At 30.2% G+C, this 22,713-nt stretch overlaps 3 protein-coding genes, 1 long non-coding RNA gene and 1 pseudogene across 7 annotated transcripts; 4 read left to right on the top strand and 1 right to left on the bottom strand.

Annotated features, from left to right (window-relative positions):
- Positions 1-841: 841 nt before the first annotated feature.
- LOC107947535 (uncharacterized) lies at positions 842-2,011 on the bottom strand. Of its 3 annotated transcripts, none has more exons than XM_016882156.2 (5): positions 1,870-2,011; positions 1,676-1,729; positions 1,431-1,583; positions 1,277-1,350; positions 842-1,182 (listed from the first exon to the last, which is right to left on the bottom strand). In XM_016882156.2, exons 2-5 carry the CDS (start codon positions 1,721-1,723, stop codon positions 1,047-1,049), a joined length of 411 nt encoding a protein of 136 aa, XP_016737645.1. In that variant the 5' UTR covers positions 1,724-1,729; positions 1,870-2,011; the 3' UTR covers positions 842-1,046. The 3 variants fall into 3 exon arrangements, with proteins under 3 accessions (XP_016737645.1, XP_016737644.1, XP_040962723.1); XM_016882155.2 differs by having other exon boundaries at positions 1,676-1,743; positions 1,870-1,994; XM_041106789.1 differs by lacking the exon at positions 1,676-1,729 and having other exon boundaries at positions 1,870-1,959.
- A 1,945-nt stretch (positions 2,012-3,956) lies between these two features.
- On the top strand, positions 3,957-8,569 carry LOC121224544 (mannan endo-1,4-beta-mannosidase 4-like). Its single transcript, XM_041107999.1, has 3 exons — positions 3,957-4,343; positions 4,422-4,616; positions 8,360-8,569. Exons 1-3 carry the CDS (start codon positions 3,957-3,959, stop codon positions 8,567-8,569), a joined length of 792 nt encoding a protein of 263 aa, XP_040963933.1.
- A 1,528-nt stretch (positions 8,570-10,097) lies between these two features.
- Positions 10,098-12,126, top strand: LOC107945923 (glycosyltransferase BC10-like; annotated as a pseudogene).
- Positions 12,127-12,315: 189 nt separating this feature from the next.
- Positions 12,316-13,544, top strand: LOC107945924 (uncharacterized). Of its 2 annotated transcripts, none has more exons than XR_001696778.2 (3): positions 12,316-12,613; positions 12,792-13,119; positions 13,212-13,544. It is a non-coding gene; the product is annotated as an uncharacterized lncRNA (long non-coding RNA). The 2 variants fall into 2 exon arrangements; XR_001696777.2 differs by having other exon boundaries at positions 12,317-12,613; positions 13,306-13,544.
- A 3,525-nt stretch (positions 13,545-17,069) lies between these two features.
- Positions 17,070-22,093, top strand: LOC107945925 (uncharacterized). The gene is made up of 14 exons (XM_016880087.2): positions 17,070-17,686; positions 17,768-18,031; positions 18,123-18,302; positions 18,386-18,533; positions 18,779-19,113; positions 19,574-19,703; positions 19,803-19,931; positions 20,062-20,106; positions 20,560-20,639; positions 20,727-20,823; positions 20,934-21,023; positions 21,230-21,283; positions 21,691-21,756; positions 21,837-22,093. Exons 1-14 carry the CDS (start codon positions 17,283-17,285, stop codon positions 21,987-21,989), a joined length of 2,175 nt encoding a protein of 724 aa, XP_016735576.1. The 5' UTR covers positions 17,070-17,282; the 3' UTR covers positions 21,990-22,093.
- The last annotated feature ends 620 nt before the right edge of the window (positions 22,094-22,713 follow it).

Here is a 22,713-nt window from a genome sequence, read left to right as displayed (position 1 = left end):
TTTCGGATCCATTCAATTGCTCGCACATGATTTCACGTTCTTCAATTGAAATGGTAAGAGAAATTGTATTTTGTTTTTATTGTTTTTAAATGATCAATTTCTACCATTAGCATCATTTAATCTGCCGTTATTTTTAATATATGAAAATTTTTAAATTTTAAAGTTTTTTTTATATACTCTCTAAAATTAACTATAATCTATCTTTTATTTAAAAAAATAAATAAACATATTTCAGTATACTTGAATTCAAGTCTTATTGCACTAACAACAATGTCAATTGAGCTAAAACTTAATTAGTTCAATTTTAAAATTTTAATTCTTACTAAAAAAACAATAATCATTAGATTCATTAAGTTAAATTATGTTATTTCTAAAATATTATATGACAAATGTATTATTACATACACAGTGTCATGTCAAAATATTTTTACATAATATTCACTAAAAAGTGATTGATTTTAGTTAATGAATTAATAACTACTGTACTAAAATTTCAAAATCCAAAAAATATAAAAAGTGAAAATTAGATTAGAGAGACTAAATCTATATTTTATAACTTATATACGGTGTGAAACTAATAGCAAAATTAGACATAAAAAAAATTATTATTTGGGTCAAAACTGAAATTTAAAAAAAAACCACAAATTAAATCTACAAATTACTCATATTATATTTACTAATAGCAGAATGATCTTTTTAAATATATACACAACTAACATAACAAAATAAGTCATGGCTTAAAGGGAAGAAAATTGTCTGCTTAATAGTGAAAAGATCAATGAATATATGGATCCGAATCATCATATCTATTGCTAAGAGCTGAATTTACATATGAATAAACTGCCTCACAAACAATTTTCGCATATTATAATTCCATTAGCCAAACAGGTAAGGAATCAAGGATTCAAAATGTTTGAAACTAATCTACTATTCAAATTGATTAAATCTAATTACTTGCATTAACAAATCTCACTTCACTTGATTTCCATGAAAAGAAAGAAAGAAAATGCTAGTTGGAATTGGATTACCTTAGGAGATTTTACCTTTCAAGATTCAGAAAAGGGATTCTGAAGTAAAAAACGAGCATTACTCAACAGAGCAGTTGCCTCCTCATTTGATGCATCTATCAGTCTCAGTTCCTTGATCTCTTCCTGCCATTTCTCCATTTGTTCTTTATGTATCCTTCAAAAAAATATTAAAATAAAACAATTTTTTTTTAAATAAAACTCCTCCGATTTTAGATTTGAATACATAAGTAATAGGTATAGAATCTTACATGATCAGCCGCTCTTCAAAATCGTTACTCAATTCCTTGAACATTGATTTTCCTGATTCTAACAGCTCCGAGACCTCCATGAAATTATTAAAAAGGAAATGAAATAATTAAAACTATTGTGAATAACTAACTGCTTATGCAAAATTACAGTTACCAGTTGAGTGAAGCGCTCGATCTTTTCAAGAATGTGAGAGATATTGAGTTCCATTTCTTCAGATCCAACGATGATTGCCTCAGATTGTTCTTTCTCTGTTATTTCCTCCATAACAGTTCCGTTGCTTATGTGATCTTCTTGTTTTTCTCCCACCTAACGTTTTAGAACAAAATCACATACTAATTTGATTGAAAATAAAAAGAAAATAAAGAAAAAATAAGAAGAGAAATCAAGGAAGCTTTTACGTCTGGTTTCATGCGTTTTCTCGAAGCTTCATTCGTTGCACTTTCCATTTTATCCTTAAAAGTTAAAACTGAATATCTCTCATCATCAAAACCAAAAAGTGAAGGAAATTTTGATTGAAGAAAAGGAAAAAGAAAAAATCTCTTCGCGTTATAAAATTAATCGAACAATTAAATCATGAAGAAAAATTTCTTACCGCAGAGAAAGTGAGAGCGAGAATCGAAGTTGAAAGTTGAAAATTGAGGCGAATGCTCAAAAGAGAAAATCCTCTCGTTTTTCAAATTTGGATTGAGGAATGCGCGCCAAATTTAGATTTATTTCATGTCGATATCCATATGGTGGGCCGAAATGAAATGGGTTTTATAGGCCCCAAAATTACGTGAAATGGGGTTTCTAAGTTTTGGCCCACGTCAGGCTTTTTTTCGAGGACTATGGTTAGAGGTGTTTATGGGCCAGACTTAAATAATAGTGGTTTTAGATATTTTCTTTGTCCAGCTCGGCCTGAAATATGGATTAGTAAAATTTTCAAGCCTAATCTTATACAAAATGGTGAATATACTTGAGAGGTCCCTCTATTATAGGAACCTAATCAAATTAATTCATATAATATTAAATGAATCATTTTAGTCATTGTATTATTAAAAAGAATCCAAAAATGCCCCATTAGAATAGAGTTAATATTTCAGGTTTAAAAAATATAATTTACTATTTAAAAGAGTTAACATTTTAAAACTTTTTTATGATTTTGTAAACGAAATCTTTTATTTGGAATTGAACCACAACTGAAACGAATAATAGACATTTTTTATACAGTAAATGTTAACTCTGTTACAATTTGAACTTATTTGATTCTTTTTAACAATATAAGAACTAAATTGATCCAGTTTCTATAATGCAAGGACCTCTCATATACTTTAACGGTTTCTTTTAATCCTACAAGAAAGATTTATTTAAAAATATTTAAATATAAATTAACATCATTTAGAGACTTTTTAATCTCATTTATGGGATTAATTTTTTTTTTGTAAATCAATGTACCAAACAATTATCTTTTAACTAATATTTATGGAATTAAATAATCATTTTTCACAATTTTTATTTTATTTAATGATGAGGTGGAATGAAATATTCCATAATAATGTTAGGTGTATTAAACTCATACATTGACAATACATCAAACATTGTTGCTAATAAAAATGTCGAAACTTAAAGCCACTTGATGAATTGGGCTTAGAATTGAAGACACATTGAGATCGGTTCATGGTAATATCTTTAACCAACAATCAAAGTTTTCAACACTAAATTAGTTTAATTAAATAAATTTAAAAAATAAGAAAAAAATAATTTAATTTTTAATTTGGTTGATTTTTTAGTCCAATTCAATAATTTGTATCAAATTGTGAGTCAATCAACTAACTTTTTACTCTAAATTAATACTCTAATCGATTTTTGATCTAATCAATTCTATCCAAGAATTCAATTTGAAAACCTTAGCAGGAACTCAACATGTTTGTGGCACGTCACTCTAGACTTGCTACTAGCTGTTCTTTGTTAATGCATTCGATTCTTTAGGTCACATAAATTGATACGCCTTAGGTAATAAATCAAGGACTACCATATAACAAATATAGATAATTTGTCTTATTTTATCAGGTTGTCTTATAGAAATTTAAATAAAAAAATTAGTAGTAACAATGTTTTTAATTTGATTATAGAATTATTCAGAAATTTTGATTTAAGCATCGAGATGTTAAAATTAATATTATACCTTTTTATGTTCATATTGTCTGTATCAATCGAAAGTTTTTTTCTTCTTCTCTACTACAACTTAGTTTTTCTTTTCATGAAACAACTTTAGACGTCATGAATCTATGAATCAAAATTCAAACAACTTCGATTTATGATATTGACCGTCAAATTGACTTGGATCTAATGTATGTTCCACTACTCGTCAATGGGTATTGATCTACTATACCGATCATCAAATCATTACTTAGAGCTCGCTGGCTAAACCTTTTTTCCAAAAAAACTTAACTACCCAGTGACTTAAATAAAAACTTTTAAATAGTTCAGTGACATAAATGAAAACTTTCAAATAATTTAGTAACCAAATTTTTATTTTTTAGTTAAGTGACCAAAACAAAAACTTATCCATAATTTAGTAACTAATGATGCAGTTTACCATGGAAGAAATACCAATTTTCTCTATTTAAACCCATTTACCCTCCACAACCTTTCCCATCTCTCCCAACTTCCATTTTCTTTTCTCCGAACTGTAAAATCATGACTATATTTTCTTGTGCTGCATTGTCGTTAACCAATAGGAAACGAAACCATTGGTTCCATTGTTTCATCTTGCTAACCCTAACATCAACCACCTTCCTCCGTGAAACCCACCATGCTGCGGCTGATCACTCAATCGGCAGTTCCTTCGTCCAAACAAAAGGAACCAACTTCGTCATCAACGGAAACCCATTTTACTTAAACGGCTTCAATGCTTATTGGATGATGATATTTGCATCAGACCCTTCAACAAGAGACAAGGTCACAAACACATTCCGACAAGCCTCCAAGCACGGCATGAACATTGCAAGAACTTGGGCTTTTAACGATGGTGATTACATGCCTCTTCAAACATCTCCTGGTTCTTACAATGAAGACGTGTTCAAGGTATAATTTTTATTTTATTTTTTGGTATTATTATCGGATACACTGGCCATTATAGCTAACATTACTATATATATACAGGGTCTGGATTTTGTTGTAGCAGAAGCAAAGAAGTTTAAAATTCACTTGATTTTGAGTTTAGTGAATAATTTTAAAGATTTTGGAGGAAAAGGAAAATATGTTCAATGGGCAAAGCAACGAGGTCAGGACCTGGAAAATGAAGATGACTTTTATACAAACTCACTTGTTAAAGAATACTACAAGAATCACGTTAAGGTACTTGTATTTTTTTGGCTTAATTTCAAATTGACCCCTAAATTATTCCATTTTTTCCACTTATGTACTTTTTTTGTCAAAAGTGGTACTTAAACTATTAATTGAGGTAAAATGAGGTAAAAGTAATAGTTTAAGCTGGACATCCACTTTAGAATTTAAAACTCATTTTAACTGTCACACCGGACTGTCATTTGGGAGATAACAGATCTTAACGGCAGAGTGATCATTTCGTAACAAAACAATAACGTAAGTGACTAAAATGTAGCATTTCAAACATAAGTAACTAAAATGTCACCTGAAACAAATAAAAGTGACTATTTTAGTGGTTTACCTTATCCTTTTCCTTTTTGGATAAGAGGATAAGATCTTTGATATTTAATATTAGGGTTGATAACTATGTTTGCAGGCAGGGAATATTTTAGTGGATTCATTCTTTTAGGGGGGTGATTGATAAGGGTTCTTTTAATTGAAAAATATGGGGGTATATTTGCAATTCTGTATTAACTTATGGATCGTGAGAAAAATATAATTCTGCAGGCAGTGTTGACGAGAAATAACACAATTACCGGAGTGTTATATAAAGATGATCCTACCATGCATTTTTGCTTGGGAGCTCATCAATGAACCTCATTGCCCCACTAACCCTTCGGGGGCTCGTTTTCAGGTTTCAATTATCTCTTCGTCTCTCACTGCTTGGAATCCATTTCATGCTAGTTGTGCTCATCGGTTAAATTCTGTTATTATTGTACGTATTTTACGAAAGTTGTGGATTTAACACTTATACTTTAATTTGGTCATTTTAGTCGTTGCCTTTTCAAATTAAAAATTCAAGTTCTCATCAAATAATCACTGTTAAATTTATTAAATCAAGTTTTCTAATTTTCAAAATCGAATGTGAGAAACATATTATTATATGTGTAATGTCACATCAGTTTGTTATTTTCACATATCACTCGCTAAAAATTCAATTAATAGATTAACGACTATTATTTGTGTTAAGACAAAGTTTTCAAAATTCACAAAGTATAAGGAATTAAAATAATCCAATTGAAGAATATGAACCAAATCTACAACTGTACGCATAGTACAATACTAGTAATTGGATTTCACCAAGCGAATTCAACTGCTGCTGTTTCGGTTAGAACTAAATTTTCAAAATTCGAAAAGTACATGTACTAAAATTTATCAAATTAAAGTACAAAGGACTAAAGCCATAATTTTCACAAAGTGCAAGTACTAATAGCAAAATTTAACCTTTACTCATTACATGTTGAGTCTTGCTTTTGGGTGAATGTAACTTGGAGGTCCCTCTATTTTAGAGACCTAATCAAATTAGTCCTACTATTAAATAGATTAATTTAGACTCGTACTATTAAAAAAGAACCAAATAAGGTCAAATTGGATAAAGTTAACATTTACCATTTAAAAAAATCATTTAATGTATCTTTTATTTGAAATTGAACTGCAGTTGAAAAATATTTTTTTAAACAATAAATGTTAACTTCATTACAATTTTTACTTTTGTGATTCTTTTTAATAGTATAAGAACTAAATTTATTTATTTAACAATAAAATATTTAATTTAATTTAGCTGATCTATTACCTTCGTCACAATCAAGTTGGACCTTTTTATTCGGGTGCCTTGATGCATAATTCAAAATTGCTTTGTTTTGTATTCACAACTTCTCAAAATTTTATTATTCTCAAACGTGTTTCCGCAATTCGAATCTATATCCTCATAGAATAAATATAATAAATATTAAAAAAAGACAATTCCACCGAGAACAAGACAGTAATGAAAACAAAATAATTACATTAATCTCATTTCTAAGTATAGTACATGCATGTAACTCCATAGGGAATCATATGAAGAAACTATGAAAGTGGCATATAGAGAAAGAGAATATTCGTGGGTTGATGATGATACTGACCTCCCAATTTTGCTTCTTTTGTTGTTTCTGTTTGTTAAAAATAATTCTATTACTTGTTCAATTTCCCTCTAAAAAAAGCTTTCTGCCCCCACTTCACTCAATCTAAAATAAAATATTTTCTAGTTAATTTACTAAGTTGGTTCTAGAGGTGATTATGGGTCGGGTTCGGCCCAAACAAAAATTTAGGCTTGTTTGGTAAGTTCGGGTTCAGCCCGAAAAATGGGCCTAAAAATTTGCCCAAGCACAACCAGGATAAAATACTAAAATATGGGCCTGATTCGGCCTAACTCGGCCTAGCCCGTCTATATTATATTTTTTTACATAATTTTTAAATATATATAATACATCAAAAATTCTAAAAATATTAAAATAAATATTTCCAAACAAATTGAAAATAAATTTTAAAAAATATGTATACTTAAATAATATTAAGATAGATGCAACTTAATAAAAAATGTCTCTAAAATAATAACAGAATTAACAATAAAACAATTGTTATACAATATCCAAACAATAACAACAAAATAGTAGTAACATAATAGTGAAATAGTAGCAAAATAGAGAGAAAACAACAATAAAATATCATTAAAATAACAAAAAAATAACATATTTAAAACGGACCTTTTTTTTTTCCAAATCTTCCCACTTTTTGGGTGGACCTTCGGGTCGGGCCAAGTGCCCCAGCTCATGAGCAAGTCTAGTTGGTTCATGTAGACTTACTCATAGATAGGGTCAGTCTGAAGATTCACTCGGAAAATGAGAGGGTTTGGACAAAATACGATGCCCAAAAATGAGTTTGGGTAAAATTTAAAGCTCGTCTTCTATATGGGTTGGGATTTGGGTAAGACTTTCTGGTCTGAACTCGACCAGAATATATTATGTAATAAAAAATATTATATTAATTATATATGTTAAATAATTATTATATATTTATTTTTATATTAAATCACTAATCTAATAACAATTAAACTCATTACCCAAAACCTAAAAATAACTTACCCAACTAAATAACCCAACCTAAAATATAAAATTTTAAAATATATATTTAATACAATAAAATATTTATTATATTTAATTTTATTTTTTAATATAATAAAACATTTATTATATTTATAGAAATGTTTTGTTTTTAATATAAATAGTTTTTAATGTGCTATAAAACTTTTATTTTAGCTTTTTTTTAGTGCATTTAATGTATTTTTTAAAATTATTTTTAAATAAAAACTAATCTAAAAAAAATTAAGTATGGACGGGCCCGATTAGACCTGGGTTTACCTTTCTTAAATTGAACCAAGCTTGGGAAAAAAAAGTAAGCCCCTTTTTTGGGGTTGTTCAGGCCTAAGCTTGAAAAATTGGTCTAGATACTTTGCATGGGTCCGACCCAAACCCGGGTAAGTCCAACCCATAAGCACCTCTAGTGTCACGACACCAACTAAATCAAATACTTTGTAGACAAGTAGATTATAGCACATCCAAGATATGAGTGAAAATTTTATGTAACGAATTTAAATAATTTATATAATAATCAAATATGATTTGGTTTAAATGGTAAAGTTGAGATGTTAAAGATCACAATATTTTAAGTTCAGATGTAAGTATTTTTCTAGAGTTTATATGAAAAGACAAAACTGCCATCAAGATAATATCAATTGTTTTATAAAAACAATGAATTTTTGATAATTTTATGTCAAAATTGAGACACAATTTATGGATAACAAAAATTCAATCAAATCTTAAATACAATATATATCTAGATACATTCCCATTTTCAGCTGAATGTCTTTTTGGCTTAACTATCTTTACACTTTACAGAACTGGTTAAAAGAAATGGCTGCACATGTTAAGTCCATTGATAATCACCATCTACTGGAAATTGGACTTGAAGGATTTTATGGAGCATCAATGGCAGCCAAGAAACAGTACAATCCAAATAGTTCTCTCACAGGGACTGATTTCATTTCCAATAACCAGATCCCAGAGATTGATTTTGCTACCATTCATATCTACCCTGAGCAATGGTAACATCTCTACTCCATACTTATTTAAACATCTAATTTTACTACTAATTTTTATATTACTTTCTATTTTGACATAATTTGATCTTTTAATTTTATAATATTATTAACAAATCCAAATCGATAATATTATTAATTGCTTTTGTTAAAAATTGAGGGGAAGGGGTGAGATAAAATTATAAATTTTTAAGGAGTCAAAATTAAAAAATTGCATTAAAATAATCCACAATCATCTATCAGAGGCCAAAAATGTAAATTTTCATTTAAATTATGCTTACAAGGGCTTAAACTAAATTAATAACTTTAAAAAAATTACTATTAGTTAAATATGATTTATTGGATCTTCTTTGACTATGCCACTGAATAAGAGTAAAAGAAAATCTACATCACCACTTTAATGACATCAACTGTGTATGTTATCAGTTTGGTTTTGCTAATAATATTATAAAAGTAAAAGAATTAAATTATATAAAATTAAAATTAAAAAAATAAATCCTAAATTTTAGGGACAAAAGCTAAATTAAACTTGCCAACGAGACATTAGTATTGTTGGCAAAAGTTAAGGTTTTAAACCTTAAGTATTCAAATTTGTGTCTCAATATGTACAATTGACATATGTGAGTTTATAGTAGATTTGTTCCTCGTTCGAAAATTAGAAGGATTTGGATAAAAATTTAGGCCCAAAAAATGAGTTTTGACAAAAAAGACCCGTTTAGAAAATGGCTGGGCCTCGGGTAAGATTTTTTTATTCGAGCCTGGACCGAATATGCAAAAAAAAGGTTGTTTTTTTAGTGTTTTCTTGTTATTTTTATTATTATTTTGCTATCATTTTATTGTTATTATTTTATTGTTATTATTTGGATATTGTATAACTCTTGCTTTATTGTTAATTTTGTTACTATTTTAGAGGCATTTGCTTGTTAAGTTGCACCTATCTTAGTATTATTTAAGTATACATAAAATTTTTAATTTATTTTTAATTTATTGAAAAATATTTATTTTAATGCTTTTAGTATTTTTGATACATTGTTTTTTTTTAAAATATATAAAAAAAAAGTAATACAGGCGGGGTTAGGCCCAAATTTTAGCAATTTTATTTAAATTGGGTTTGGGTAAATTTTTAAGTCCATTTTTCAGACTGAACCAGGCCTAGCAAATAGGCTTAAAATTTTTATTGGGTCCGACCCGACCCATGAACACATCTAGCCTTTAGTCGAACAATACGTAAATATCATAATTTTTGTCCAGTCATTTCAATTTTTCGTCTGTTTATGCTTTTTATTAATTTAATTTAATTTTATAATTGCTGTTCTTATAATACTAGAATTAGAATTAATTTAAAAGAGAGAGTAAATTGATTTTTATTTTCCCCTAAACTAATTACAGGTTACCATCAACAAACTTACAGCTTGTTTGGTTTGGTGTATTGGCTAAGCCAATACACCCCTAATCGGTGGGCCCCACCTAATACTTCTCTAACACGTCGTTTGGTTTGATGTATTGGCAATACGCATCTAATCCATTACCTTCTTAATCGGTGAAATCCACCGATTTCTATTCCCCCCTCTTTGCCCAGATTAGCTACTGATTGAGCATCACCTCCCTGATTTGCCCTCCCCCCATCCCCTTGTTTCTCTTCTGTTCCTTCATCCGATTTCCTTCCTTATTTCTTTGCTTTTGTTTTCTGCCGATTTCCTCCCAGTCCATTATGCCTCTTTGCTGCCGATTTGTTCCCTCCGTTTCCTTTCTTTTTCACCTATGGTTTCTTTTTACAGATCACATTACATTGATCCATTGAAGAATCTGGGGTTGGTTGTTGGATACTGATTGATTACCTTGAGGAGGAAACTGAAACAAAGGAGAAACACATGAATATAGAGCTCTTTTGTTTATACTAGATGAAGGTAGCTAAGGAGTGGCGATTAGGTAGCATGGGTGATACTAAGATCTTGCCTGGATCTCGCCATCGCTCTCCTTTGAAGAGGCCAATATGGATTATTTTAATGGTTTCTTTTGTCAGCCTTTTTCTAGTTTGTGCTTACATCTATCCACCGAACAGCGATGTTGCATGTTATGTATTTTCTTCTAGAGTTGCAAGGTCCTTACTGATTGGCTTCCTCCTCCTAAAAGGGAATTAACTGATGAGGAGATTATTTCACGGGTTGTGGTTAGGGATATTTTGGATACACCTCCTGTCGAATCCAAAAATCCTAAAATTGCATTCATGTTTTTAACTCCAGGTTCATTGCCATTTGAGAAGCTTTGGGATATGTTCTTCCGTGTAAGTTTTTTTTGGTTGTTGTTGCTAGTTCATTTTTCCCTTCCGTGATCTAATGTCTTCATATTCTTCATGGACTTTATTTTTTATTCCATTAAATCTCATGGTTATTATCCTTAAATTCAGGTTGGTCATTTTACTAGTTTTTGTGTCCAGGAATTGCCTAATATGAATGAGAGCCATATGTATTTCATTTTAGTAAAGAACATTTCCTTTGTTGATTGCCAATGCAAATATGTTAATGTGTATGGCGAAGGTATTAGTGAAATCAATCTGGCTTATTGTGAATTGATATAATTGCTAGGGTGGAGGACAAGGCAATTCCCTGCTTTGTATGATTCAGGATGTCTGTATCAATTCCTTTTGGTTATATCGACTGTCTGCTCAGTCTGTATTGTTTCTGTTGAATTCTTGCAGAAAGGAATTCTAATAAATTTGTATATCTTTTTCTGCATTTTTGGTTTTTGAATTATAATAACCATGTATCCTGATAAAAAGGTTTGCTCAATTTTCTTGGCAGGGTAATGAGGGAAGATTTTCTGTTTATATCCATGCATCAAAAGAAAAACCAGTGCATGTGAGCCCTTACTTCCTTAACCGGGAAATTCACAGTTCTCCGGTATGTTTCTTAGATCAAATTTTGTGGTTGAGCTTTGCTATCTGATATATGACTACTTCAACAATTATTGTACGGTTAGTTTTTCTATTGATCTATTTATTGACACTGAATTTGCAGGTTACATGGGGAGCATTTTCTATGGTTGATGCAGAGAGACGATTATTGGCATATGCTCTAAAAGATCCTGATAACCAACATTTTGTTTTACTCTCTGACAGGTAAAATATAGTTCGTGTCATTAACACCCCGCCCCTCCCAAAATATACATATATATATTTACTTGTACTTTTACCAAATCTGAAGTATTGATGGTGACATTGCAGTTGTATTCCATTGCATAATTTTGATTACGTCTACAATTATCTAATGCATGCTAATATGAGTTTCATTGACTGGTGAGTAGAATCTGAGAGTATTACACATACACATACGCATAATGGACTTTGTTGCACCATTTCCCTTGTTTGAAATTTATCCCACCCACTTTGTTTGCCAGCTTTGTGGATCCTGGACCTCATGGAAATGGCAGGTATTCAACACGCATGTTACCTGAAGTAGAAGAGAAAGACTTCAGAAAGGGTGCACAGGTATGTGTTAATTGATATTATAAAGTCTCTTATGAACTTATACAGTGTCTTGTTGTAGCAAGTTTAAATCATTGAATTTTATGCAGTGGTAAATTTTATTAAAGTATTCTGTTCTCGTTTCGAATTTACAGCAGCCTTGCATTCATTGATGAGAGCGTTGGTTCACTTTTATTTGTTCCAATTTTAATGATTATTCTTTGTATTCACCATTTCGACTATAATGTTGAAACATAAGAAGAATTAATTTTAGGTGGCCTAAGTGTAACTTCTTTTGGTCCACTCACTGCCTGTCTTTCCAGATTTTATAGTAATTTCTTGATAGATAATCAACCTGATGTTTGGACCCCTAAAATATCAATCCATTTCCTGTTCCAGTAATTATAATTTTGATTCATGGATGAATATTATATGATTTTTTAATTGTAGGCAGTACGAGTCGAGCACTGTGAAAGAGTTCATGTGATTATAGCTGCAAAACGGGTCTGCATTGCCAATTGTCGTGAGTGTGTATTCTTTTTGGGAGTGAATCAGCGTCCCCTTATTGTTGGCGATAACCACAAGCTACAGGTGAGTAAACAACAATCCCCTTTTGCTGGTTATGTGATCACGCTTGTGTTTTGAGAAGAGATTAAAGAACTTATTTCTAAGTAAATGCTGACTAGTCTTAGTTTTGAAAAATAGATAAATTTACAGGGGAAAGAATTCCAATTAGTTAATATTAGCTTCTGTGTTCTTTTCCCCATAGAATTGGCTGTCTCACTCTCTTTGCCACTCCTGGGGACCTTTGATCCTTTCAACTTCAGCCAAGTCAGCCAAACTCAGCACCCTAACTGGTGGTTGGTGCTGTTTGGCCCTGAAGTGCGCACCACCCTTTTTGTTTTCCTCTAACTTCTCCATGGTCTGTCATATTTATGGTTCATTGCGGTTTTTATAATGAAAATGGTGGTTTTAAAATATCTGATGAAGACAAAAGTTATATGCAAAGTTGCAAAGTTGCGGTTTCTATTTGTGCGTTTGGTGGTGGAGATGATCTTTATCAACCTATAGGAATGTCAGAGGCATCACTTAAAAAGGTGAGATTGTAAATGATGCTGAAGACTTACTTTCGGGATTAGATGTTCAAGATTTTGAATCTTGGCTTAACTTGTACTCTTTGTTGATGTAGGTTTGCTATGTTCAAGATTTTCTGCTTCTACAGAATGGAAGAATCGATTATGGTGAATTTGTTGCCATGGTACTAATTTTCAGTTTGTTGGCAGATTGTACAGCAGATCCAGAATATGATGACTCATGAGAAAAGCGATCGGGAAACGGTTTTGGTTCGTCGCATGCTCCAGGACGGGTTACTTGATGTTGTTTGTTTGAAGCATTAGAGAGATGCTGTTGGTTTATGGAATGCCATAGGTTTTGTAAAACTTTGAGGAGTGTGGAAGTGTTAAAGTTATTCAAAATTAACAAGCTCACTATAAAGCAGCAAATTTATATTAGATTCCCATAATATACTTGCTGCATAAATGCCTTTGATTTCCATAAGTTCATATTTAAAGTTGGAATTTATAAATGTTTCAATGAGTATATGCTGCCACAGTTTATAGGATCTTAGAGAAATGTAATTTTCACTAACACAAATTACTCTTCTTTGCGGCTTAATTTGACTTTTAACACTAAGTAAGCTGCCAGTAAATTTATTTCTTTTTACAAAATATTTAGAAAAAAATATTAAATTATATTTAATAATAATTATTTTAAATTATATTTTATAGTATTATATATTATGATTTTATTAAATTCATATAAGAATATTGAATATTAAGAATTTTATTAAATCATATATTTTAATTAAAATATATTTAATAATAATTATTTCAAATTATATTTTATAGTATCATATATTATAATTTTAGTAAATTCATATAAGAATATTGATTATTAAGAATTTTATTAAATCATATATCTTAATTAAAATATATTTAATAATAATTATTTCAAATTATATTTTATAGTATCATATATTATAATTTTAGTAAATTCATATAAGAATATTGATTATTAAGAATTTTATTAAATTATATATTTTAATTAAAATATATTTAATAATAATTATGTTAATTTATATTTTACAGTATCATATATTATGATTTGAGTAAATTAATATAATAATATTAATTATTAAGAATTTTATTAAATTATATAGTTTAATTAAAATATATTTAATAATAATTATGTTAATTTATATTTTACAGTATCATATATTATGATTTCAATAAATTAATATAAGAATATTAATTATTAAGAATTTTATTAAATTATATATTTTAATTAAAATATATTTAATAATAATTATGTTAATTTATATTTTACAGTATCATATATTATGATTTCAGTAAATTAATATAAGAATATTAATTATTAAGAATTTTATTAAATTATATATTTTAATTAAAATATATTTAATAATAATTATGTTAATTTATATTTTACAGTATCATATATTATGATTTCAGTAAATTAATATAAGAATATTAATTATTAAGAATTTTATTAAATTATATATTTTAATTAAAATATATTTAATAATAATTATGTTAATTTATATTTTACAGTATCATATATTATGATTTCAGTAAATTAATATAAGAATATTAATTATTAAGAATTTTATTAAATTATATATTTTAATTAAAATATATTTAATAATAATTATGTTAATTTATATTTTACAGTATCATATATTATGATTTCAGTAAATTAATATAAGAATATTAATTATTAAGAATTTTATTAAATTATATATTTTAATTAAAATATATTTAATAATAATTATGTTTAAATATGATTAAATTATTTATTATTGATAATAAAAATCTTGTTATAATTTAAATAACAATAACAATAATCATTTACCAAAACAAATTTATGCTAAGGGTATTCTAGTCATTTTAGTTTTTTCTATTATGCTATTACACCTCTATTCCATTCAACCAAACACAAGATTACTATTACGCCTCTATTCCATTACATTCAACCAAACAGTGGATTAGCTATTACACCTCTAATCCAATACACCTCTAATCCCAATACACCTCTAATTCAATACGCCTCTAATCTAATACAGCGAACCAAACGTGTTGTTAAGTGATGGTGGCCAGCTTGCTTTTGTTGACAAATGGATCCAAGCCCATATTTTAGATTCCAATTCAGTACTGAAAAAACCACTTCTAATAGGGGAGTTTGGCGAGTCTTCCAGTTTGCAAGGGTACAGCTTAGAGAAGAGAAACAACTATTTCCGGCGAATTTACACCGCCATATACGGCAGCGCTAAGGGTGGTGGATCATGTGCCGGTGGGCTGTTTTGGCAACTCTTGACCCTGGGAATGGATCAAGTCGGAGATGGCTATCACGTTGTTTTGGAGCAAAGCCCTTCAACTGCTAAAATCATAGCTCTACAGTCTTGCAAGCTATATCGTCTCTCACAACCAAAACGATAGAACAATTATCAAAACTACGTGGAAGTTGTCCGAAGGTTAAATTCTGTTATTAGTCATTATATTATGTTTAAGTCGTGGTAATTGATTATTTTTAGTAATTGTACTTTTAAAATTTTAAAAATTTAATTCTAATAAAAAATTAATTGTTAAATTCATTAAGTTCTGTTTTTTTTTTTAAATCTTATGCGACAGACATAATATCACATATATAATACCATGTTAGCAGAGGCAAAGCTAGAAAATTTTTTAGAGGGACAAAAATTAAGTTATATAATTTTATGAGAGTTAGAATATAATTTTTTCATTTTAATAGTTTGTATCTTTATAATTTTTAAAGGATTATTTAAATTTTTATCATTTTAGGGGCTAAAGTGTAATTTTATCATGTACTAATTTAAAAAATCATAAATTTTAAAGGGCCAAATTTTAAATTTCCAAATTTGGGAGGGTCATGTTAATTTGTTGTTTTCAAATAACATTCACAAAAAAAAATTAATGAATTTAATGATTGTTGTTGCATAAAAATCAAAATTCTAAAATTCAAAAAATATAAAAATTAATAATGAAAAAAATTAAAAAATATAAACTAAATATACAATTTTACTGATGGAATAGGACTATTGGCAAAATTTAACCAAATGCATTTAACTATTGCAATTTGGATAGGATTGAAATTTTAAAAATAATATATATATATGGTAGGTGTTAAAAATAACATGTTTTTAGTCTCATTCTTAATGCATTTTTGGGTGATTATTCAAGGTTAATAGTGAATTTTATGCTCCTAATCCTTTAAATTCATGTTTTTATACTTAGGAGAGCATTTGGGAGTAAAAGGAGCGAAAACTGAAAAATCAAAACTAGTTACAGGAGCCACACGAGCTGGGCCATTCCACATGGCTTGGACTAAGCTCGCCTCACTCGAAAAAATTAAATTGTTCAAGAAAATAAAAGTATAGGGATTAGTTTTAACAAATGGAAAACATAGAAAATTTACATTAAAAGAAATAAAGAAGGGAGAAAAACAGAGGGAGATGCAGAAGAGAGTGAAAAATAAAGAAAAAATGAAGTTAAAAGAACATAAAAGAAAAAAAAATTAAATTGCTTAAAACGAAAAAACATGGGGACCGGTTGTATAAATTAATCTAAAATTTTTGTTTGAAATGATGATTTAACGTGCCACGTCAGCTTACCGTTACACCGACAATTAACGGCTCAATGACTAAAATGTTACAATGTGATAATGTAAGTGACTAAAACGCAACATTTCAAACATAAGTGACTAAAATATAATTTAAGATAAATAAAAGTGACTATTTTAATAGTTTACCTTTAATTTTATTATTTTCAATAAATTTTCAATTTAAATTTATTGAAAAAATAATATTCACAGTTATATTAAAACGACGTGGCATCAAGACTGCAATATGTATATATTTTAATTTTAGACGAAACATTAAAATTACAAATTATTAACAACCAAGAAAATAAAGCGATTCCTTAAAAAAAAAGAAAGAAAGCGATAAATTCAAACAATACTGGGCCAAGCCAAATTTCCTTATCCAAAGTATACTTACCACCGGCCCCTTACTCTTCTCTCCTCATTTCCGACCACCACCGGCCATATATGCCCAACAGGCAACAATAATAATTATAATTATAATTAATTATTTATTTAAAGAAACAAAAAGCTCTTCAACTGTAAAACCCGCGAGTGTATTCAAAAATTTTCTTTCACCTCCGATCTGATGTTATCTTTGCAAACTCAAACCAGTGTCACCGCTCCATCATCATCCTTTGAACGGTGCCGTTTTTTAGGTGCTCGTTCAACGGCTTCTTACCGGTTATTACGGACCGTAGCCACTCTCAAAGTTCCCGGTATTCCGCAGGGACTCCGCGCCGTATCCACCGAGCCATTGGGAACCCGAAACGACGTTAATTTAACGATCACCGATACCAGCGATGTTGTTCCGAGGATAAAAAATGACGAAGATGAAGACGAAGAAGAAGAGGAAAAACCAGGAATTTCGAGAATTCAAGTGCCTAGACAGAAATACATACCGGTTTCCAAGGCGGAGCTCTTGGATGCTATTGTTTCGAGCTTGTTCGAATCTCGAGATGAAGATGCTCGTCAATTTCGCCTCCTGTCGTCGTAAGTTTAAAAAAAGTTCTCCGATTTCTTGTTTATTGCGTTCAACTTTGATATTTTCTTTTACGGTGTAAAAATTTCCAGGTGCCTGGATTCAATCCTTCACGCCGAACACAAAAGCATTTTGGAGCAAATGCGAACCGATTATTACTATTCTTATTCCGTAGAGGGAAATAGAAAGACAGAGCACGTTTCAGAATCGGAAGTTGTAGCCAACGGTGAAAGATCTAAGTTCACCGACGAGGATAACATCGAACCTGATACGTGGTTTAATTACGGTTTGGACTTGAGGAACTTTCTAAATTCCTCAGCTAAAAATGTTAGGAGGTTTTCCGATGATAAGTCCAGGTTAGTCTTGTAAATTCGGCCACACATATAATTGTTCTTTTAGATCAATATTTCAGTTAAATTAATACTTCAATGCAAAAACTGTTTGTAGAGTTGCAGTTGCTACTCGTTTTCAAAGATCTTTTATGCAACTTCTTAATGACGCGCAATTTGAAGAACTATCAGTTAGGGATTTGATGTTGACAAATGCCTTGAACACCGATTATCTCCTAACTTTGCCCATATATGTGGACTGGAAGAAAGCATCCGAATCCAATGCGATTATATTCCGGTAATTTAGTTACTGTGTATATGTACTTTCTACAAGCTTTCACTAGTAAATATGTTGGATTCAGAATGGCCTCTTTCTTACAGGCGGGGATATGCAACTGAGAGGCAGAACGGTCTACTTATTGTTGAAAAGCTGGATTACTTACAATCCAGACTTCTGCAAGGATTCTTCTCCATTATATCAAAACCATTGGGAAAGGTTGGCAAATGGATTACTTATAATCTCAAAGAGGTAATTCCCCTTTCCTAGTTGACTTTCCAACATTAGAAGGCATGCCAACAAGGTTTTCTGAATGGAATTGACTGCACCGATATATTTTAAGTGACCTTTCAAGGTGTCAATGATTGATCTCTGTTATTTAATTCATTAGTATTCTGGTAGTCTGAACTATATTATTTGTTTCATCTTTGTATTTTTTTAACTTCCTGAATTGAGTAATATATCATTCAGTTTGACAATCTTCAACTTTAGGACAGGCTTTCAAATCTGCTTATGAGAAAGACAAAGCAGGAAACTGGGTTAGGAGGTTGAAGCTTTGGCTTGAGGAACTGTCTCTCTTTCAACAGTCATATCTTAATGATGAGCAAAATTCTGAGAGTCTCCTGGGGGTTGACCAACTATCAGATTGTGACCTACCTATCTGGTTGGCAGCACAGAGGGCAGTTAGTCGCTATGAAGGATTTCTATCAGCCATTGGACCCCGTGGAAGGCTTCTAAGGAAGTTACTTGCTAGAGTTGGACTTCTACCTCCTACACCAGAAACACCATTTCAGCTTGACAGTGTTAGTAGTGTTTCCGAACCTTATTTAAGGTATGTTAAACCAAACTTTTCATGTTCTTTACATATGGGAAGGTTGTCATCAACATTGTGCATTCAATGCTTCATGTTTTCCATTCATGGACAGGGTATGATGGGAAGGGTTGAGCTAACATCGGCTTACATGTTCTTCAAAAAGTACTTTGTTTTAAAAAAAAAATAGTAAACGAGAAACCTAAAGTGTTAATAAAATGTGCTGATAATTAGACAACAGTTTGGATTTTTTTAAAACAATAATAAAGATGTTAAATATTTATGAGAAACCTAAAGTATTAATAAAATGTGCAGATAATTAGACAACAGTTTGGAAAATAAGGAAAAACGAAGAAATGAATCATCTTGATCCGACATCACTTCATCTTATAATGTGCACTGTATAATGATTTGATTTGATTATGAAGGTTTTATCTTAGCCTACTTTCTTACCAAGTAATGAAAGAAAATTTTCATTCAGGCCAACCTTTTTATCAAGGATCTCCCTAGGTGACATTTGGAGGCCAGCCACAAGGAAATATTGTGGCAATGATGTTTGGAAAATGTTAAAAACTTCTGTTTCCATTCTCCTTTCACAGTCAATCCTCCAGGTACTGTTTCCGTTTTGAACAGTTAATTTTCTTTTGTTATACAGTAATTGATACACAAGGAAATGTTGTTTGTAAAACTTTGTTGCCTTTTCTTGTCAGGAGCCAGCATTTCAAGAACTGATTTTGCTCTATACAAAGGATTTTGCTGAAGGAGATATCGAAGAGGACTCTGAGGTTCAAGCATTAGAGTTGAAGATCTATGAGAGAATTCCTATTCCGGATTTATCAGTAAATATTCTTAACATCTCAATGTCTGTCAATTCTCTTTCACATTTTATGCTTTTTATGTTTTTAATGTTGTCATAATGATTCATTTATGTGCCTTTGAATTTTAACTTTGCTGTTTGATTATTTGTAGGTTGTTTTTCCTCACAAAAAACTGTCTTTTCGTATCATAGACACGGTATGAACAAGATATCCATGCTTTTTTCTTTGGGATTTTAGCATCTTGTCTTTCACTGTCAGTCCCTAAACTTAATGATAATCAACTGAAGCAACATGGACATCAACCTTATTTAAGTTGCATTATCTACTTATCTCACATCTATTAAATCCGGGTTTCCTATAGTCTATATTCAGGTCTGGTCTCTCCACCTGTTGTCAATTGGTTTTAGGTTGGATTCTTAATATCTTATTAGAGCCGAGGTGTTTTCTATTCTTTGTTTCTAAGGTTGGCCTCGTATAGGCTCTTGTTGAGCTACTTGTTAAAACACATGCAACTAAGGGCATGCAGGTTAATTGACCTTGGCTAAGGACCGCAAATAGCTAGTGCTTACCTAGTTAAGCCAACTGGTATTCAACTACAAAGCTAATTTGCATAATCTATGGACCTGATATTGGGGAATTTGACTTGTAGGTACGATTAGATGTAGCCACAATATTGGGGCTTTCAGCATTCTTGATAAACTACAAATTCGAGGACATTTTATCTTCCCCGTATGTCTTGTTGTATTTCTATTTGATCTTTTTATAAAAAGTTGGTTCCGCTTGAAATGTTGTGTTCAATTTTTCATTTTGTTACAGATCAGCAATAGTTCTTGACGTGGTTGCAATCACTGCTCTGATAATATATGTTTCTCGTGTGGCCTTGGGTTACAAACAAACGTGGGATAGGTATCAGGTAAGTTTATAAATTTTTTCTATGCAGTACTGGGAATAATTATTTTTTGAGAACTTACATCCAATGTTCAAGTATTCAAACAATTTCTTAAAAAGAATCCGTTTCCACAGCTATTGGTTAACAAGACCCTTTACGAGAAAACCTTGGCAAGTGGCTTCGGCTCAGTTCATTTTCTTTTGGATGCTTCCGAACAGCAGCAGGTGAGAAAATCTTTTGCTTATTTATTTTGCAAAAGAATAATAGTAAGTGTTCAATTGAGGGGAAAGCAAGCTGCATAGAGATTCTTATATTGAACAAAGAATAATATAAGATTTCCACTCCTTTCTTGGATTTCATATTTTCATGAAAATTTTACATGGTCTTCATTATTTTTCAATTTTTTTTCCTCTGCCTTTACTATATGCAGTACAAGGAAGCCATTTTAACCTATGCTGTCCTGCTTAACATGGAGAACGGCGAGGTTTGTCCCTTATATCCCATTTCTGATGGTTAAATAAATCTGATAGAGGTGCCTTATTGTTGTCCTAATCAAGTACAGACATAGTAATCTATAGTTCTTAATCTATGGTTAAATGAACTCTTAAACCATAGTCAACTTAATTTTTTCCAGTTCTCAAACCAGCCTTCTGTGCTCCGTGTTTACTATTTGTTTCTTGCGATGTTACAAATTAGGATGCGAGTACAGAGATGTAACCTTCATAGAACTCTCTAGATTCATGGAAAGATATAAAAGAAAAAACAATAGATACACCCATGTCTAATATTGACACTCGAGTTCAAGTAACATGTTTCTCGAATTAATTTGAAGGGAAACTTTATTCGTTCTTAATGCATTACATGGATAATTAACAACATCCTTGATTGCAGGCCAATTGTTACCAAAAAGTTGGAGACAAATGTGAGAGATTCATATATGACATCTTTAAACAAAAGGTAATACAAATTTTAGAAATATCTGCCAACTTATTGACGATATAGTTTATTTTACCATGATGTTGAAACAACTTCTGCAGGTTGAAATGCCGGTTGACAAGGCAGTGAATACATTGGTAAGGTTAGGCTTAGTTACAGAAACAATCGGTGATGGAAGGCTTAAGCTTCAGGCTATTCCTTGTCCTAAAGCATATGAGGCTCTTAAATGTCGTTGGGAGAGCTTGCTTGGTTAAATTGTTTTTGTAGTACATTTCCCAAATTCCACTACCAGAAACTGCTTCGTGTAGGTAGTTATTTTTGGGCTTATAGGTTGTCTTATTGAGAAGTTTTTTTTATACACCCTTAGCCGTAAATTTGAAGATAAAAGGTCATTATTGAAAATAAGTTTAACAGTCAATAACGGTAGAAAATGGATATGTTAAAAAATGCTAGAATTTGTAGTACCGATAAAAAATAAATATTTTACATTTTTAAAGGAATTGAAAAAAAAAAAGCTAGCATAGAAAAATGAATAAATTAAATAAAAATACATAAGTAACAACAATGATATAATTATCTTTTTATTTTAAATTTATTTAGTAAGATTTTAAGAGTTTATATGAGATTTTTTTTTAATTTGAAAGATTAGCAGATATTTTCAATTCATAAAGAGTGAATTTATTTAATTTTTTTAATACGAGTTTGTTTTATTTGGACTTATTCATGAGCATTCTCAAATTATAACCTCAATTCTTTTTTAAAATATTCTAATCAAGTTCTTTAATTGTTAAATACTGATTTAAGTTAAACATGAAAAATATTTAAAATTTGTGATTAAATTATACACATGTTTATGTCTATCCTATTAACAACTTGATCTGACATGTTTAAAGCAAATAAGCACTTTTAATAAAATTAAGAGGACATGAAAGTCTCTACAATTTGATATACTTTATTTATTGCCTAATTTTACAACTA

Source organism: Gossypium hirsutum, chromosome D12 (assembly GCF_007990345.1).
Source record: "Gossypium hirsutum isolate 1008001.06 chromosome D12, Gossypium_hirsutum_v2.1, whole genome shotgun sequence".
Lineage (NCBI taxonomy): Eukaryota > Viridiplantae > Streptophyta > Magnoliopsida > Malvales > Malvaceae > Gossypium > Gossypium hirsutum.
This window is presented reverse-complemented; position numbering and strand designations above follow the sequence as displayed.